A 19,448-nucleotide genomic window follows, 5' to 3' on the forward strand; every position below is an offset into this window, starting at 1 on the left:
TTAACGAGCCACTAATAGGTCAACCCGAGCCATTAATGAATTTTATATTAACAAATCAATCCGTTTTGACCTGAATATTTTAATATCAAACCCAAGCCTACTAATTTCTTATCATGTTCGTCTGGATTAACAAGTCATGTCAGATATTGCTATCCTCTACTTTCAAGGCGGCAGAAAGGACGACATATAAATAAGTCTACTCGCAAACTTGTTAATTGACACACCAAACACATCTTTGATGTACAAATCTGACACATTATTCTACATAAAAAGTATTGGTATAACCATTTTACGAACATAATGGATCCCTAAAATTAGTAGTATGTTACACACCAAGTCTTTAATTGCATAAGTGAATATATAAATTATATAAATAAAAAAGAAGTGAAGGAAATAAAAATAGTAAGAAAATAAAAGAACCTACACGAGTGTATCAAATTAAAATTCTAAATAAATATATAGCAGTTACATTTCAAAGTCAATTAATAATAGTCATGTCCTTCCCATCCTAACCTTATTTATTTGCATGAAAATCTCTGTATATGTTAGCGTGCATTAGTGCAATTCTTTTTACATACTCTGACAGTTGACCCTCCTAAAAATATCGGAGATTCTTTTTTTCTCCCATCAATTAGAATGAATAATCAATTTCTTGGCCACCAAGCGAATGCCAGCATTTTGCAGATAATCATATGCATCCAAGGAAACGAAAGCATCCACAAAGGTCCCGGAAGTGAACATAGTATCAAGCTCTTCTGCATCAAATTTACTGAACACAAGCCTTTGAACCGCACCGGATGATTCTTTTTGATACATCTCAGTCCCATAAACAGCAGTATCCCCACATTCAGCGGTTGGTATGCTATTGTTACAAAGGAAACGCAGACCAAATCAGATGACGCTTCAATTAAAAACATGACAACACTTTTTTTTTTTTTTTTTTTTTTTTGGTCAAAATTAAGAAATTTTTCAAAAATGCAGAGAAAATGCACAAACCAAGTACACAAGGAAGTAAAGGGAAGAACTTGACAACACTAAAGTTAATACTTTATGTGCTAGCAAGTTATAAGAGAAACACAATAAAGAGAAATCTGAAAGACAATGACTGCGATTATATAACTCAAATGGTTGCAACTGCTAAATTCCTTCTTGCCTTGTTTTCAAAGTAACCGAATGAATCATATATATAAAAATCACTATACTTTGACATATGATTTAGTTTCCTTTTCATCCTCTTAGAGAAACTATGACAAACTTAACTATAGCTGACATGTTAAAAAGCATGTATGAAAGAGCATGCAGATTTCTTTGAGTGAGTGTTAAATTAACATATTTTGTGTCTTTACTGTGTGATTTTTACATGCTAAATAGACATTCACAAGTAAAACGAAATCCAATATTGATGATACTGCTTAATGAGGTTCCTTTGTTTTACCTTCTAGGAGAGAGAGAGAGCGAGAGAGAGAGAGAGAGTACTTACTGCAATCTCACTGTAGGGTGGTTAATGAAGCCATTTTTCCTGGTCACGACTGGCTTCCATTCAGAGCTGCTACCAGAATCCAAGGAGAGCTTCTGTGCTATTGCATCACATGCATCAAGAACCTTACATAAACTTTGTGATGCATTAACCACAAAGTTCAAACGCGGTCGGCCAGCATGATCAACAAACTTTGTACTTAAACCAAACCGCACTTTCAACCGAGTACAACAAAGTTGCAAAATGGCACCTTTATGCAGCAATTGTATCTTTTGACTCCCACAATGAAATGGAACAAAACATGCACCTATAGCAGAAATAGAAACTTCATCAGGCTCTAAAAAGCCCCCTGAGTTGCAGGAACCACTGGAGATGGGAGCTGTGGAAGTAATCTCAGAAGACTCCAGCATTCCTTCCATGGTGGTGTTGGTTTGAAGGGATTCAGATTCAATCCTTAGCAGGCCCATGTCAAAAGGATCTTGTCGAGATGTATTAGGTTCAACATCTTCTGCGATGCTGTGAGTCATAGGTGATGATATCGGACGAGTTTCCACCTTTTGTTTATTTGTTTGAGATAGCATCAGATCATTTTTTAACGTGGAACTTGATGAGGGCATATTCTTGTATAGGCTCACGCCATCTGGAGATGAATTTGCATTTCTGTGACTGCTTGCAGTAGCATTTGGAGAAACCCAACTGTTTGCCGTGAATGTATCCGGCAGGCTTGACTCCTGCATTTTTACATATTTTTGTCAATAGACCATAAACAACCTTATAAAACATGCAATTCGACCGGCAACTCTACTTAGTCTCATTCAATGTCACCAGGATGGACATAACACTTGTCCTGCCAAGCAATCACAGATGGGGGTCATCTGAGCTCACAGTAGATGGTAAGGAAAACTGGTAAAACTTTGAAAGACAGTCAGACCCGTATTAAAAGATAAAAGAATGATTACATCAAAAGATTGAATTGAAATACAAAAAGATAAAAGAAAAATTACTAAATTAGACTCCATTGATTCTTCCCAGTGGTGCCTCAGTATTTCAGGTCTTAGGCAATCTGAGTGCAATTTCGAGAAAGAAGATGGATGCCAAAGTAAGCCCATTATATATATATATATATATATATAGAGAGAGAGAGAGAGAGAGAGAGAGAGAGAGAGAGAGAGAGAGAGAGAGAGAGAGAGAGAGAGAGAGATGATATTTGGTAGCAATTAAATGAGAACCAAATCAACCCATGGAACAAATATGTCAGGAGCATATACGCACAAGCAAAGTGGAATTGATTAATTATTCGCTTCTACTGAGCTTTATACAGGATTTTTGCCTACCACCCAATTTTATGGCATGATGTATGATAGCATTGCCAAAAAGTTTTGAGTAATAATGTCAAATTCATGGTGGCATGCACTCAAGAATAGGTTCTATAACTTTCAAATTTATAGAATTACCAAGAATAAAACTGTCGCACAATACTTGAGAACTTCGAGATTCATCCGAACATCATCCAAGCTCCTGAAGAACCATAAACAGTTTTGAGGAAACACGAATTTGGGCAAGTCTAGAAGCATAGTGAGAGTAAAATAGTTCCTTGCAGGTTGTAGAGCACCTGTGAGTTTGCTGTCCAAGCCCAAAATAACTCGCAAGAGTGGCCATCTGAAACGAAAAATACAAGTATATCAATACTTTGAATTTTTACTTCAATTGCACTAAAATACAACTAGCCTCAAAACTTCAACATGACTATTTTAAGATTTCTCTGACCATGTATAGACAGACATAATAAATATGTTAAGGAAAACCATTAATAAATTGATAATGTTAAAGAAAATTCACAGGATTGCTAATACACATGATTGGGTGCACAGACTCCAAAGATATGAAAAATCTGTCAGATATGCAGTCATGTCTAACTAAATTTTTGTCAATAACCTAACACAGATACAGGCAGACAGCTCGATCAAGCTCTTGATTTTCTTCTTTAATTTTCTGTTACTTTCTTAGAAGGCTATAGCCTTGTATGCCTCATACATATAATTGACTTCTGCCACTTCAAAGTGAATAAAATTAGATGACAGATGATGTGAGAATCTTTTCTTTTAAATAATAAATATTCAATTCACAAGGTGATCTCCAAATTGGAAATTTAAACATTATTCTTAGCAGCATAAACAATAATGTAACAACCAAGGATGGCCAAGGCACATGTGGATTTATATCCCAAGAGGACTAATCATTTTGTTGGAGTATAAGCCCAGATGTGGCTTGAGTTTTGCTTGGGTCATTACAGATGGTATCAAAGTCAATCTCAGCCATAAGTATGGGATGTATCCCATACAAATTTAAAACGGGAGAGATTGTGATACCCCAGATTGTGCATAGGAGGCTAGTGAACGAGATTCCACATTGCCTCGTAGGGCTTAGTTCTTACAGTTCTAATGATTCCAATGGGTTACAATCGTCATTCACCACTCTACTGTACTCAATCTGTGGTCTTATAAATAGAAAAGAAAGAAAAAAAAAAAGAAGGAAAAAAATCCAGTGATTCACAGAACATCATATAGCTCAAGCCTCACAAATATATGCATACAGTTCATATAGCTGAAAAGTGCACATCCAAACGGCTTTTAAGTTTGCAATTGAACTTCTTTTGTCATAAATCCAAACTCATCCCAATTGTTCAACTTATCCACAGTTTTTTAATCCTTTTTATGGTAATGGACGTGGCTTCTAGCTCAGTCTGGAAGTCTGTAACAATTATCATTCAACAAGATGCTCTGAGTTTCATCAAGAACATAAAGTTTTATACCTTCATGTCACCAGCTCTCCTTCCAAACTTCTGAGTCAACAACGCCAACGAATCAATTGTGCCCTTTGGCTCTGGTGCTGGCCTACCAATCTCTGCAAATGCCTCCCGTATTCGTGGACAATCGAACTTCAGTATATTGTGTCCTGCCCAAATCCGTCCTATACACAAAATAAAAATAAAATATTCATTTATAAAAAAATATAAGATGTAACCAAAAATAAGACCTAAAACCATAATGTTAATCTGTCTTTCTTATGTGGCAAGTTGGCAACTTCAAAAATGGGCAAGTCAGAAGAGGAAGATGATAAATGTGATTATGAAAATGTTATCCATTGTCTTTATTTTTCCACTTTTAAAATGTGATAGAATGACAAATAGGATAATAGAAATTTTATATCCATAGAGTTCTCCCACAACTGGATAAGAGGAAATTCTCCCAGCAAACTTTATTGAACTGTCGTCTTAAAAAGATGAATTGTTAATCCCTGTGTCCCTGCGTCCCTGAGCATGCTCGCATAAAATGTAATAAAGTGAGTGTGAAGAATTCCTAGTTTGGAGGACCTCTGTCAGTTTTAATTAGTCATAAGCGATTAATGATAGGCATACCAACCACTGAATTTGAAAATAACAAGTAGTATTCAAAGAAATGGAACTAGACTCAGAATTTAACATCTTAATCCTGGCTGACAGTCCGGGATCACATAGTAAAAGAGAAGACATGCGTCCAACAAGTAAGCGTAATAATAATAGTTGGCCATAACGGAGCTGAGAAAATGCAGAGGGTAAAAACGTTTGCAATAAGAATTATTTTTTTATTTTTTAAAATTATTTGGTCTGTGGCCGAGAATAGATGATTCTCACTTTAACAGACCCTAATTCATGTGCCTAGCATGGTTAGTGTCTTTCATTTTCCTCAGATTCGTAGTAACCAAACAGACGGTAAGCTCTAACTTAGTCTAGCAATTGACATAAACGCAGCCTTAAAAGCGAAGTTATTGCTCATTCAACCAGTTTCTCAGCAGCCAAACCAGAGAGAGTGAGTGACTGACCGTGGAGAATGTCGTAGACCCGGTCGGCGACCTCTCGGAAGGTCGGGCAGGAAGCAACGGCCTCCCGGGTGATGCCGTTGCAGCGTACGGAAAAGGAGGAGATGAGAGAGAGGTTGGAGGGTCGGATCAAGGTGGAGTAGCTGTGCAGCTCCTCCAGTTTCCTGGGGCATACAAGGATGGCTCCGAACTCCAGGATGGAAAATCCCTGTCCGGGTCGGGTCGGCACCGTCGTCTCCACATCGAAGAAGGCGATTTCGGATCTTTCTTCACTGCTCAGCGTACCCATTTTGGCCTAAGCAAAAGAAGACAAGAGAGTTAATTCGGTTTCTGTGCTTACACGTGTGTGTATATATATATATATAATAAGCACAAGACAACAGAAGTTGGGTTTCTTCTCCTGTGGCGGCTTTGCCGCTTTAACCCCACGTAACGAATAATTCCTATTCCAAGGTTCTCCTGCCAAGCATCCCTATTCCCTTCAAAATCTTTTAATAAAGAAAAATCTTATATTGAGTTGGGTTTGTAAATTACATTTTCTTTTTATTGATACAATTGTTAAAAAAAAAAAATTAAAATTAAAATTTTATATAAATTAAATTTTATCATATCAATAAAAATAAAATGGATGATATGCTTTGTACACAACTTAATAAATATGCAAAAAGAATATTTTAACAAATAAATATATAGAACAAGTTAACATTAATATAAACATATGGAACACTATAAAATATTTACTAAGCCTATAATTAGATGTTGAATTGAGTTGAATTGATCTGTACTTAATTTTTTATGAAAAGTAATAAGTTGAGATGATAGAGTAAGTTTTATTAGATCCATTTAGAATAAATTTAAATATATTTGAATATTCAGATGAATTTAATACTATTTATGAGGAGTTGAAAAAGGTTATGTGTCCCACGTATAAAGAAGTATTGAGTTAAAAAATATTATAGATATCATGTATAAAAAAATTTTAAATTAGAATGAATTTAATAATTTTAAAAATATGTATTTAAATATTAGATTCAATTTAAAATTAAATTAAAATAAATTAATTTTAATACATTCTAACAATCAAACTAACTTTTGGCTTAATATATTTAATTTATTTGTACGAACCAAATCTGACATTTACTTTTTTTTAACAGTAGTTTTTTAAATATAAATATCAAATATTGCTATAAAGCTATTATTTTTTAATAATTTCTTAAGAAAGTTATATTTTCCACGATACGGCCACGTGCATTTAGTTAACATTAAGTGGAAAAAAAATTATCGACCTGTCTTCTTTCTAATAAACTAATCTACTAACTTTGATCGAAATTATCCCAAAAATAAAAAAGAAAAAAAAAAAACAGCCTACAGTTACTAAGAACTCAAAAAAAAAAAAAAAAAAAACCCAAATATTGGGAAAGATATAGATGATGACAAGTCTGATCTCCTTCCAAAGTCTTACTACATATTCGATATGAATAAAGGTGGGTAAGTAGATCAAAAAAAGCCTATGGGCTTTTTTAGAATTGTGGTATGAGTCTTTAAAAGTGATTAAATAACTTAAATTTTTTTTAAAATTTTTAAGGATATAATCATAATTTTTAGAAGTTTAAATAATTGTAATTTTTTTATTTAAAAAGTACTTTTTTAATTTATTTCCAAACAAATGTAACGTGTTTGAAAGTGCTTTTAAATATATTATTATTTAATAATAAATAACTTTTTATTAGCAAAACTTATTTCTTAAATTATAAATTATACATTCTAAAATTATAAATTATATAATATATTTTTACCACAGTACCAAATATTGTAAAACTGCTTGATGAATAGGGCGATAAATGAATCAGTCTGTTCGATAGCTCGTTCGGTACTCATTCGGTTAAAATCGAATCAAGCTCGACTCATGAAAGAACAAATTTGTTCGTTAAAGCAGATACTCGCTCGATTTGTAAATGACACATACTTAACAAAACTCGACTCGACTAAAACTCGTTTACGCTCGCTCATTTATGCTTGAGTCAACTCATTAGCTTGACTCGATTAAAATTCATTCATATATTGATAAATATATATATACACCTATACATGTATATATGTATTAGCTAATAATATAAGCATATCACTTTTATAATTAAATATATAATATGTATTTTAATTACTTATATCTATACAGTAAATATACTTCATAAGTATATTTTATAATTTGTATAATAATTAGTTGATAAAATTTAATAATTTCATATATTAGTACGTGGGAATCATATATGAAAGAGATATATTCTATTATATTAAGTGTATGTGTTAATAATATATGTAAGCATATAATATATTGTTATTTTAGATAAATATCAACTAGTTAGATATTAATTATTTATAAATTTTTTAAAATTTTAGAATTTAATAGAGGTTCTACTTGTTAGTTATATAAATTCAATATTAGTTTTTTTTTATTTATTTATTTAATTTATTAATTATTAAATCTTATTAAAAAAATTTAATCTCAAGTTTGAGTTCGGTTCGACTCGAACTCGTTTGTGGGATGAGTTCAAATTTAAATTTAAATTAAAATTTTAACTTATTGAGTCGAGCTCGAATAACAAATTAAAAAAAATCTCGAAGTCGAATATTTTGACTCGAGCGACTCGTCTCGATTATGAACACTAAGCTAAGTATCTAATTCCTTGTCTTTGTGTACAACCAAAGCTTTGATAAAAGGCCAACTTACAAGCAATACCGAAGCTACTAGATGGCCTTGCCCTATTCTCCACGTCTCCTTTTTTTTTTTTTGTGTTTTTAACGTCAAATCCAAATACTTGAATGGATTCCTAATTAAATCATCAACAAGCTAAAGGTTACTGTCTTATGGTGGTCCCTGGTCTGAGATATTTTCTTCTAGGTTCGATTTGGATAAACGAGTTGGAATTTGAATTTGGATTTTCAATCAAGAGATTTAAAATGTTTTGACTCTCTAAATGTCTTGATTTTATATATTTTTGTTTGGATGGGTTTTTTCAAATAAAAGGATATTCATTGTAACCTATTCGTTAGAATAATTTGAAATTCATTTTCATTAGATAGAATTTGATTCAAATCCAAATCTCATTTTTATTTTAAAGTACTATTAGAAATCTAATGGAAATTGTAATAGAAAATTTTAACTAAGGAAACCTTCTAATTTTTAGAGAAAATCAGCACCTCCAATATGGAGTGAGCCTTGTATTTCTTGTCTGTACATTCTTCTCACACTTATTATCTAAAGCAAAATAGATTAAATTGGAAATTGCTAAAGTGCCCTTAACAGGATAACGGGCCCATCCAAACACGTAATGCTATCTACTACAATTTCTAAATCAAGCCTAGAGTTTATTACAAAACCCTAACGTAGAGGCCCATGACCTAGTCCATCAGACTAACCCTTACTTTTGTCTCTATCTTCAACTCAAAGACATAACTAGTTCCTTCTAGAAGTCTCTAACACCGACCCCCTTCTCAGAAGACCTTGCCCACAAGGGTAACTGCCGTCGTAGCTACTCCACTGAAACTCATGAAGAGTCTTCTTCTGGTGCACTGCTCCATTTGACAAAAAGCTCAATCAATGGACGGTTTTGAAACTCTCTCATACACCGGTCCAAGATCCTCTTGGGTTCAACACAAAAAGCTCCATGAGGATCAAGAGGAGGCAGATCTAGTGAAGGCATGATCGTGGATTCAAGGTGTTTCTTGAGGAGCAAGATGTGGAACACCGGGTGGACAACTAAACTTAGTGGTAACTCCAGCTTGTATGCTAAGTCACTGATTCATTGTACTGTTGCAAGAGGACCAATGTAATGGGACAAAGTTTGGAACTTTGGCGTGTAATGCCATCCTTGTGGTGAGATTTTAGAAAATAATCTTATTTCATAACCTTATTTAAATATCATTTCATAGGTCATTTAAGTGTCATCTAAATGTCATTTTATTGTGTCATTTAAATATCATTTTATAACCTCATTTAAACATCATTTCTTAACATCAAGCATAAAGCTCAACAATTTACTTTATGAAAAATAAGACAATAGCTATTATATATAGCATCTATTTCACATGTATACAATTATTTTTGAGGTGCATAAATAGAGGCTGCCAAAAAAAGCCGTAACATACATATATATATATATATCTTAAAACATTATCGCTTCAGCATACTTTCCATTACATTATGACATTTTCCAAGATTTTTCATAAAAACTTTTCATTTTCAATTTCATATCATTTATAAAAAAAAAAAAATATTCTAGAAGAGTATAAACATAATAATTACCTATATTCCATGCTATTTTTATTTAATGCAGTCCATTTATATGCATGTTAGATTACAACATTCATACATAACTTAATGTCATTTCATTTTTAAGTGTATATACAACTTAAAATTATAAATGCAAAAAACTATTCTTGACTTATACTTCCTTCACTTAAACCCATTCAAATCATACTTCCAGCACATGACATTCAACTTGGTGTCCTTATACCTTAAAGTGAATCTCCATGCTTCATTTTAAAGATTCAAGCACAATCTATAAACTAAGTCACTCCCTTGCTCCATTCTTGCATAATCTAACCAACACTTTATATCATAATTTAAACCATGCATAATACACAACTTAAGTCAACCTTGATGCTCAAATATTGTATATTCATTCTTGATACAAATTATTTATTACATATGGTAAATCTATCACATACATGCATCCAACTAATTCATACATGTATCCTACCCATTTTATCACCCAGGATCAAACTATAGTTCACTAAAACGTCCACTTATATATACAAGCTTCATACACACTAACGCTAACATCCAACTCAAATTAAACATATACCCTGTCCAATTTTCGCCTAAGTTCAACATACAATCTACCCAAAATATCCACTTGTTTTTACAAGCTTCCTACAAGCCAACACATTCCTTCACATAGCACGTCCAAACCAGATAGTTTATCTCGACACTTCATGTGATGCCCCCAAATCCCCACGCATGGATACGGGAAAATCAAGACGTCCAAATGATGACAACATGGGTCACCACCCTATCGACGAGTGTCAAGTATGTGTAAAAGTAATAAATGTGCAAAAGAAAACACAGCGGATAACGAAAGTCATATAACTAAATACTAGAATTTTTTTTTTAGTTTAATACAAAGCTATTTAAAACATACATAATAAAATATTACAAAACACAAATATTATTCAAACCAACAACAAGCTTAAACTTCAACTCAAAATTCCGGTGGAGTCGCATCCTCGGGCTCAGCCTCCTCCTCCTCCTCGAACTTTGCATCAAAATCTACGGAACCACAAAATGGTGCCGCAGGTAAGTAAAATCCAAACACCACCAAATAAAAACATATAAAATTCAAACAATATGTATGAAAGGATGCCAATACACAAAACCCATAAAACCATATTTTTCCACGCATGCCAAAAATCTCATTTGGCCCAAAAACATAACCTTTCCAAATATCACGCCAAAAGTCTCATTTGGCCCATATCCAACTCAATCCATTAACCAATTAATCCGTATGCACCATGACCTCCCTTAGGGGTCATCCGCACACCCTGGCTCCTGTGCCACACCGCAGGTAACGACCACGCGTGTGACACCTAAACAAGCGATGCCTAGTTCCGTGCCCCGCGCATTCGTAGCCAAGCATCCTGTAGCCCTCGCCAGAGAAGGGCCACTGAGTCGGTGCATAGAGCGATGCCCTGTTCCGCGTTCGTAGCCAAGCATCCTCTAGCCCTAGCTCCCGTCGTCGCCCAGGGCCAACTCAGGGGACGTCACTCAGTATATTATGCTCCCGAGTGACCAGAGGAGTTCCACCGAGATAATAACCCATCTTGGCTTGGGCTCGTGAGACACACGCACCTGAAAATCTATTTACACCAATAAAACAGGATTTTCTCAATTTAAATAAAATGCACGTGCAGGCACCATGTAAATGCAATCTCAATGCACAAAACAACCAACCAACCATAAATCAACAAATCAAGCAACTCCGTCCTCAATCCATCCGACCCCCAAACTCCTCGGACTCAGTCCGGAATCAGCCAACCAACAGAAAATATTTATTATAAGAGTAAAATACATTTAAATCTAAAAGTAGAGTTTGAAAAATACTTACAGCGCTATACGATATTTTTTGAAAGCTCGCGGCGTTGCAAACGACTGAAGAAAAGCAACGTAACAGTGTAATTTACATTGTTTCCGTGGGTAATAAATTACCCACTTTCGAACGGGAACAAACCAAGGCAGGAAATTGATAGGGAATGGTCTTGAAATATTTATGAAACTAAGGGAAACGAGTTTTGGCCATGGGTGGTGGTGGAAATGGCGGTGGAAGGTCAAAAATGGGCTAAACGGAGATGAGCTCGTGGGAGCTGCTCCGTCAACGGATCGAGGCCGAAAATGGGTGGGTTAGGTCAGCAAGAGGTAGGGGAAGAAGTTGTGAAGAGATGGTGGCCAGAGGTGGAACGATGGCGCCGAAAACGGTGAAAAATCATGTGGCTTTGAGGAGCTCGTGGTAGCTAACGGTGGCTCGGATGGAGGTGAAACTTGGTAGGGATGTTCACTGGTGAGAGGGAAAGAAAACTGGGTGGGTGGTATAGGCCACGCAGCCGGCGAGCGGCAGTTCTGGGCTGCGAAAGCAACCGGCGACAGGGGAGAAAAACATGACTGGTGCCGTGACTTCCAGCCGTGCGTGGCGGCTAACGGCTAGTCCGATGGCTCTGAAAATTGGTGGGGATGATCTCTGGTGGGAGGAGAAGAGAATGGTAGAGGTGGTGTACTACACCCACCATTCTCTGGTGGACAGCGGAGAACTGGGCGGTCAAAGGGGCGACGACGAAAAGGAGAAAAGGAAGAAGAGCTGCGGGGAGAGAGAAACCGGGAAGGAAAGAAGAAGAAAAAGAAAGGAAAGGAAAGAAAAGAAGAAAAAGAAAAAGAAAAAGGGAAAAAGAAAAAGAGAAAAGAAAAGAAATGAGGTCCAATCCTCACTCCAAAAACCAAAACAGATCCGCCGAAAACGATTTTAAAAACCGTAAAACGACTAAATAAATTAAACACAACATCAAATAAATTAAAACCAATTTAAAATACATTAATTTAAAATAAATAAACCAATATATTAATTAAATTAAAAACAACCATTCAGTGAAAATACACGTAAAAGTGGGTCATCACACTTGACACAACATACAACTACATCACAACTAGACCACATTCCATCATGTCACACAGTTCACAACCACTTTTCAAACTACATAGTGATCCCATCACTTCACACTACACAACCATATCACAACTTCATATTTAATACACATCGCACAGCTCATAATTCACAATCATCAACAATAGAGCACATTTAGCAACACCATTTCAGTTTACAAACGTAATATTTGTGAGCTAAAGTGATAGGAATTTATACCCAAAATCAAGGTGCTGAATTGCTAATTGCTACTTGTTGTCCAATGGTCTCGTGGTGGTGGCTACAAACCTACAAGGAGGGGCTAGGTTGTGGTTTGAAAGAGACTTCCGTAACTGTGGGTGTTGCTATTAACCCGGTTTCTTGAGCATGGAAGTTTGATGTTTTGTTTTCGTGTAATGACGATGATGGTGTGTGACGCCCCCAAGACCCTACTTAGGATTGAACAGTGACTGAAGTATTGAGACATATAATACAAGGCTACATACTTCTCGTACATGATAGTTAAATGTAATGCACTTATTAATATTTAACAATATGCAGTATATTGCAGTGGAAAAATTCTACTTAAGTCAAATAAACAAAATAGATATCATGGTACCGAAGTACATAAATTCCAAAATAGAAATTTTTCATAATAATCATCAAAAGGTTTAATTGTTCCCAAAATAAACTCCCAAAATATGAGACCATCACAAAAAGTGTTATTAAAATAGGTCATCCATCAAAAGGTCCTATGGACCAAAACTGAGATCCATCAAAAGGGTCCCCATAACAAAATCCTTTAGTAAGGCCGATCCTACTTGGCCTTATCTTGATTTAACAATCTCCTTAATTGCTCGACAAGTTACAACACTTCAGTAATAAACCGGTCGGTAGCTTCCAACTTTTCCAAAATGGATGGCTCTTGAAAGACCTCGCGTCTCTTTGGAGTCTCTTAGGAATCTGGGGAGCTAGTCTCTTGTATTTCTCTATGACTATCTTCTTGAGCTCTTATCACAACTTCTACCATTTCGGGTAGGGGAATAGTAATGAAAATTACAACAATGAGATTTCGAGAAATCTCAGTAAGTAGACAAATAAGATGTAACAAATACTATAAGCATATGAGAGCAAACTTAAGGAATGCATGGACATGAAACTTTACTCATGCATGTGACATTTTGAAAACACCACATGCATCAAAACTTTCACAACCTTTTCCTTTTCATAAATATCTTTTTATCATTTCCTTTTTCTTCTATAAAACATGCATGTGAGCTCGAGTTATTGTTTATATAACATAGTATAATATGTCTTAGAGCTCAAGGCCTCAATTTTTAATTTTAACATATAAATGGATACCTCATGGCTCTCATTTGCACTGTGTGTTTCTTACTAGTAACCACATTAACCATTGGCCCACTTTGACCAAGGTGACTACATCTTACTTATTATCATTCTTACTTACAATCACCATAAGGCACTGACTAGCTTTAGGAGCAACCCGCTCCAGCATCCTGTCCTTTTAGGAACCATTCGAAATCCACTAACTATATTTCGTCGACTCAGGGGTTGCCACTCTATTTTAGACACTCCTGAGTGAGCGGAGGAGTTTCACTAGGACATTTCCTTATCCTAACTTTTGGGGTCATGGAAAAACTCTTAAAAGACTCTTTTACCTTTTTAGAAAAGTTTCACAAACTCAATGCATGTGACATGAACTATGAAACTTTGAACTTTTATGGGACAGATGAAATGCCGAAACTTAATTGTGACCATATAACAAATAATCATGCATATCCACGTACATCTTATGTTACGGCATGAAAATATTAGAAGATGCGATTATGTTCTAAATCAGAAACTGTAAAGCATTTGATCAACAAACAAGAAGCGAACCTTCACAACTTCACTTACATTATATAATAGCCGAAACTATAAACACTACCATGCAAGAGAATAAATTCCATGCTTTCAAAATTTTTAATCACAACATGCTAATCCTTTTATCTATGGTCATGGTCGAACTCTCATAGTATTAAATACATGTTTTTCCTCCATTTCCATGAACTTAGAATCTTCTAATGTATTTAACAAAATTTTTCCATATATAGCTGAAACATACAAGTAAGCGTGCTTAGGAAAAATCAAGCATTTTCTTTGAGTTTAATCCTTCAAAAGATTAAATAATGAACATTCTAAAAATCATGCAAAAATCGAAACCCTCAACATGGCTATCCATTCCATTTTCATGATATAATCTAACATCAATGAACACCATGTATGGCCGAACATATGAATAAGTATATTCATAGAAGAACAATCATTTCCTGGTTAGCATCTTATAAGAAACTCAATAATACAAAAAACTCCATAAGTATAGAATATTTCTTGCAAAGTTTGAAACCTTAGTTTTGCCTTTTTATTTCATTTTTGTCACATAAAAATAACAACATTTAACCATTATAATCATGAGTTGAACATTCACACAATAGATACGAGTGTAACATCATCATTTCATCAAGCAAAACCGTGCAACCAACAAGTAAGTTCACAAAGCATATACATCAAATATATCAAGTACAAGTTAGAAGTTTACTTAAAAAAAAAAAAAAAATCCACAATCGAAACACAAGCAAGCTGAAAATAAAAATATTAAAACGTTAGGTTCGGTTTGTGAGAAACCCTAACCATGTGTGTACGTGTAAGCTCATGGCATCTAGTCTAAGGAAAAACTTCCAACATTTTGGGCCTTCACTCACCAAGTCTGAAACTTTCATCAACTCAAACTCTAGTTTAAAAACCCTAAAACCATGTGTGTATAGGTGTGAGTTCATGTGGAAAAAGTCCTTATAACATAAGCTAACTCCGTCTAACTCAAGTGTGTGTGTGTGTGTGTGCGCGCGCGCGCGTGTGAGCATAAGTTCATGATAAACTTGCTAAAACTGAAAACTCCTCCTCTCAAAGCCGTGTGTGATAAAATGGAAAAGTGGGTTTTTTAGCTTCATACCTCTTATGAATCTCTCCTTAGAAGTATCCTTTAACCTTGCTTGCCTTCAAAATGGTATTTGAATAAAAAGAGAATAGTGGGAATGGTGTCTGGTTGGTGAGAAAGTGAAGGAAAGTGGAGAGGAAGGTGGTGGCCGAATACTTCACAAGAGAATTCTCCAAGTGACAAAAATGATATGATTTTCAGCACCCTCCCCTTTTTATAAGGATAAAAAGCTTGTTGCACAAGCCTAACACATTTGCATGGATGCCAAGTGGCATGTCACCCTAAGGCCTCTTCCTCTTCCTCCATCATTTGTGTGTATTGGAAACACAATAGCACTTTTGGACAAGTGGTGCCTTCTTCCTCAAAACCGAAACCTCCTTCTACTTTTGCTCTTCATTTCATGTCTTGGTTCAATGAACCTCATGGCTATTTGGCCTTTTCTCTAGTTAGGATCTCCCTCAATCTCCTACATGTGTGCATGTATGCCAAGTGGCATGTGAAGAGTGTGTGTGTGCATGGTGGCCGAAATTCTCCCTCTCTTCCCAATGTGATCTTCTTCCACCAATATCTTGGATATTGTGTGATTGGTCACACGGGTGGCAAAATGCCTCAAAATCCATGCCCCAGCCATCCACCTTAATGGATTCTCTTACAAAAAAAAAAAATCCTTCTAGTAACCTTAGTAGGTGTATAGCCCATTTTTCCAACAAGATCTTTCCATTTCCCAAGACAAACTCTTCACCTACTGTGGCTCCTCTGGCCCCCACTGGGGATTTGGCAATGACTGTGAAACCAGGACGTGCAACACAAGACTACACACCTCTCGTTCATGATAGATAATATGCAATGCTCCTAGATATTCTAGTAGTATGTAATGAACGTTCACAGAAAACAGTAAAAGGTAACGAGAAATCTAAGCAATACGTTAGGCAATTGCAAAGTATATGGTACAAAAAAATAAAAATAAAACTTTTATCCCAAACCTTGTCCCACACATCAACATCCATAACATGGGAGTTTTCAAAATATAGAAAGAGTTTGCAATTCTCAAAACATGGGACCAAAATCTCTCTCTCTCTCTCTCTCTCTCTCTCTCTCTCTCTCTCTCTCTCATAGTAGTTTTTCCTTCACCCACTTCTCTAAAGCCCGATCTTTATCCCTATTATTGAGGTGTCGGAAGTCCTTAATGAACTAGGGAATCTTAGAGATCTCATGATCTATAGCCTCCAGGTGCTCCAAAATAGTGGGCTAGAGCCTACTAATGCTCATCTTAGGCACGATCCTCTTTGGAGGAGGGGGTGCCGTTCTCTTCCTCTTAGTTATCGTCGTTATTCTCTATTCCTGTAACAATTTCTACTATTTTGGGAAGGGAATGATAGTGAAAAAATACAATAGTGAGATTTCGAGAAATCTTAATAAGTAATTACATAGCATACCATAGTTAACACAAGCATACAATAGGTATATGATGCAATGCATGTATGGACATGTAGTTAACTTATAACTAAGACCGAACTGAGACTCATGCTTTGACCATTCTTTACACTTATAACAGAGACTTAGCTTTGTTAGAAAACCATACTTTCATCATCTTTCATATCTTAGTTAATCACGTGATCTGGAATATATCATATCATATCATATCTTATGATTTGTAGGCGCGTGGCCTTTATTCTTACAACACTTGTGGACACATTACGGCTCCCCTATGCACCATGTGTTCCTGCTAATTACTGTACCATCAACGATTCGTGCACCGTGATGACTACGTCTTAACATAACTTAACTTATTAACTTGAAAACACTTTGTTGGGTTACATGCCTTGTGCACCCACTAGTATTAGGCGCTACTCCACTCCGACATTCTTGAATCCATCCAAGGCACATCAACGGTTCTTTGTCGACTCAAGGGTTATCACTCAATTCTTAAACACTCCAGAGTAGACATAGGAGTTCCACTAGGACATTCACTCGTTCTAGCATTTGGGGTCATAATAATTTTTTTCTTTGAAAATCACTCTTCCCACATGCTTGCGACATGAGACTTAAGACATGTATGCTAGTACTTGACATATGCCATATGAGATACTATGCATGAAATAACCAAGCATAACACGTTTGATTCATGGCATGATAACATAAAACACATGAGATATCAAAATACATACATGAAACTAGGAGATTAAGCCTTGGCTGAAACATTTATTCACAAAAACATGAAAGATCATCACTTGAACATGCTTCAAACCTCATCCAAGGTACTTAGAATTCATGGCATGGTAAAACAAGGCATGAAATCATGGCATTTGAACAAGATCTGAATCACTCAAGGCATGGTAAAACTGAATCATCAAAAATTTTAAAGTATCAATATCTTCTTCTTCAAAACCAAAACATATAAGGAATCTTATCACAATTTTTCATCATAAACCGGTTCATATTAGTCATTCCATATTATATTCCAAGTTCATGTAAGAGTATTTAATCAAGCAAACAAGAATAGCAATCAAAGTAATATAAACAAACAAAGGATTTACACAAAAATATACATGCATTAACAAGAAGTAAGTTGAGTATATACTTACAAATATCCTCGTAAAGAAATGAATAGAAAGTTGTAAATAAATATGTAACTAGTTAGAATGAAGGTTTTAAAAACCCTAATCCATGACTCTTAAGTGTGTGTGGTTTCTAGGGTTATCACTACGCTCAAACCAAACTTAGACCATTAGGCCTCTAGGGTTTTGAATTAAGAAATCCCTTGTTTCGCTCCTAGACTTGACCCAAACTTAGAATGAGACAAGAACATATGATGGGGATCAAAAATAGGAAGGATAGACACCTTCAATCAATTAGCTTCATGGGTTTCCAAGAAACCCTAATTTGGTTTTTGAGAAAATGTGAAGGATACGCATGTGCTTAATCACCTTTGAACTCTCTTGAAATTTAGATCTCATCTTTGAGTTAGAATGATGAAGTGTTAGAGCAAGGAACTAAGGAAACCAAGTCTTACCTTGGTTTTTCTTGAAGATGTCGAAATCTTCTCCTTAGATGAACTTTCCTTGTTTGGTTGAAAAGAAAATGTAAGAAAGTGTAAGGGTCCTCAAGTGAATGGGTGGATTCGGTTCAGAGAGGATGAAGATTCATACAAGTTTAAAAAATGGCAAGACTTAGGCGTGTTCTCCTCCCCTCTTATATACTTGGCCCCTTCATCTCCTTTTTTCTTAAATGTTACTTAGGTAAAACAGCTCATGCCTCTTCCTTTTCCCAACAAGCAAACTCTTGGCATGAAAGACAAGTGGCATAGGCGTGTGCCTTGCCCACAACTGTCCACCACCTTTTCATCTCCTTCCATTTTGTTGCTTCATTTTCTCAAGATAACTTCTCATGTGCCATTGGTTTACTTTTGAAACAACATGATAGGTGGCAAGCAAGGGTTAAACTTGTACTAGTAGTGGCTGAAAATTCAAGGGTAAATCAGTCCATTCCACAAATGTCTCTTCTTCAAATCTCCTAGAAACCCATGGCATGTTGGACACTTGGCAAAATCTGAAAACATTTTGAGTGTAAGCCAAGAAATTCGTAACCCCCTTGTGTCCCTTTAATTTCCCTATGCAAATCTCCTTGGAACTCCATTTTTGTCTTCCCTAGGCTCCCTTTTCTAGAACCATTGACATAGGAACTTAGTTTTTGGCCAATTGGGTGGTTCTAGGCATGTGGGGAAGGCAAATCCGAAAATCCCTTAGTCTTCCCTAGGTCATCTTTACACTTAGTTCTTCTAGAAGCTCCATGCATGTAAAACAAGTGTCAATCCCACTAGGGTAGGCGTGCAAGCCATCCCTTGGCTTTCCCTACACTTCTCTCTCCCCCTTAGTCCTCTATCAAGTTTAGA

General features: G+C 35.6%; 1 protein-coding gene across 1 annotated transcript; it reads right to left on the bottom strand.

Annotated features, from left to right (window-relative positions):
- Positions 1-429: 429 nt before the first annotated feature.
- On the bottom strand, positions 430-5,689 carry LOC122290048 (protein NEN1-like). Its single transcript, XM_043097564.1, has 6 exons — positions 5,339-5,689; positions 4,290-4,447; positions 3,090-3,136; positions 2,932-2,995; positions 1,481-2,208; positions 430-862 (listed from the first exon to the last, which is right to left on the bottom strand). Exons 1-6 carry the CDS (start codon positions 5,622-5,624, stop codon positions 628-630), a joined length of 1,518 nt encoding a protein of 505 aa, XP_042953498.1. The 5' UTR covers positions 5,625-5,689; the 3' UTR covers positions 430-627.
- Positions 5,690-19,448: the final 13,759 nt, after the last annotated feature.

Source organism: Carya illinoinensis, chromosome 12 (assembly GCF_018687715.1).
Source record: "Carya illinoinensis cultivar Pawnee chromosome 12, C.illinoinensisPawnee_v1, whole genome shotgun sequence".
In the NCBI taxonomy this organism is placed as follows: Eukaryota; Viridiplantae; Streptophyta; class Magnoliopsida; order Fagales; family Juglandaceae; genus Carya; species Carya illinoinensis.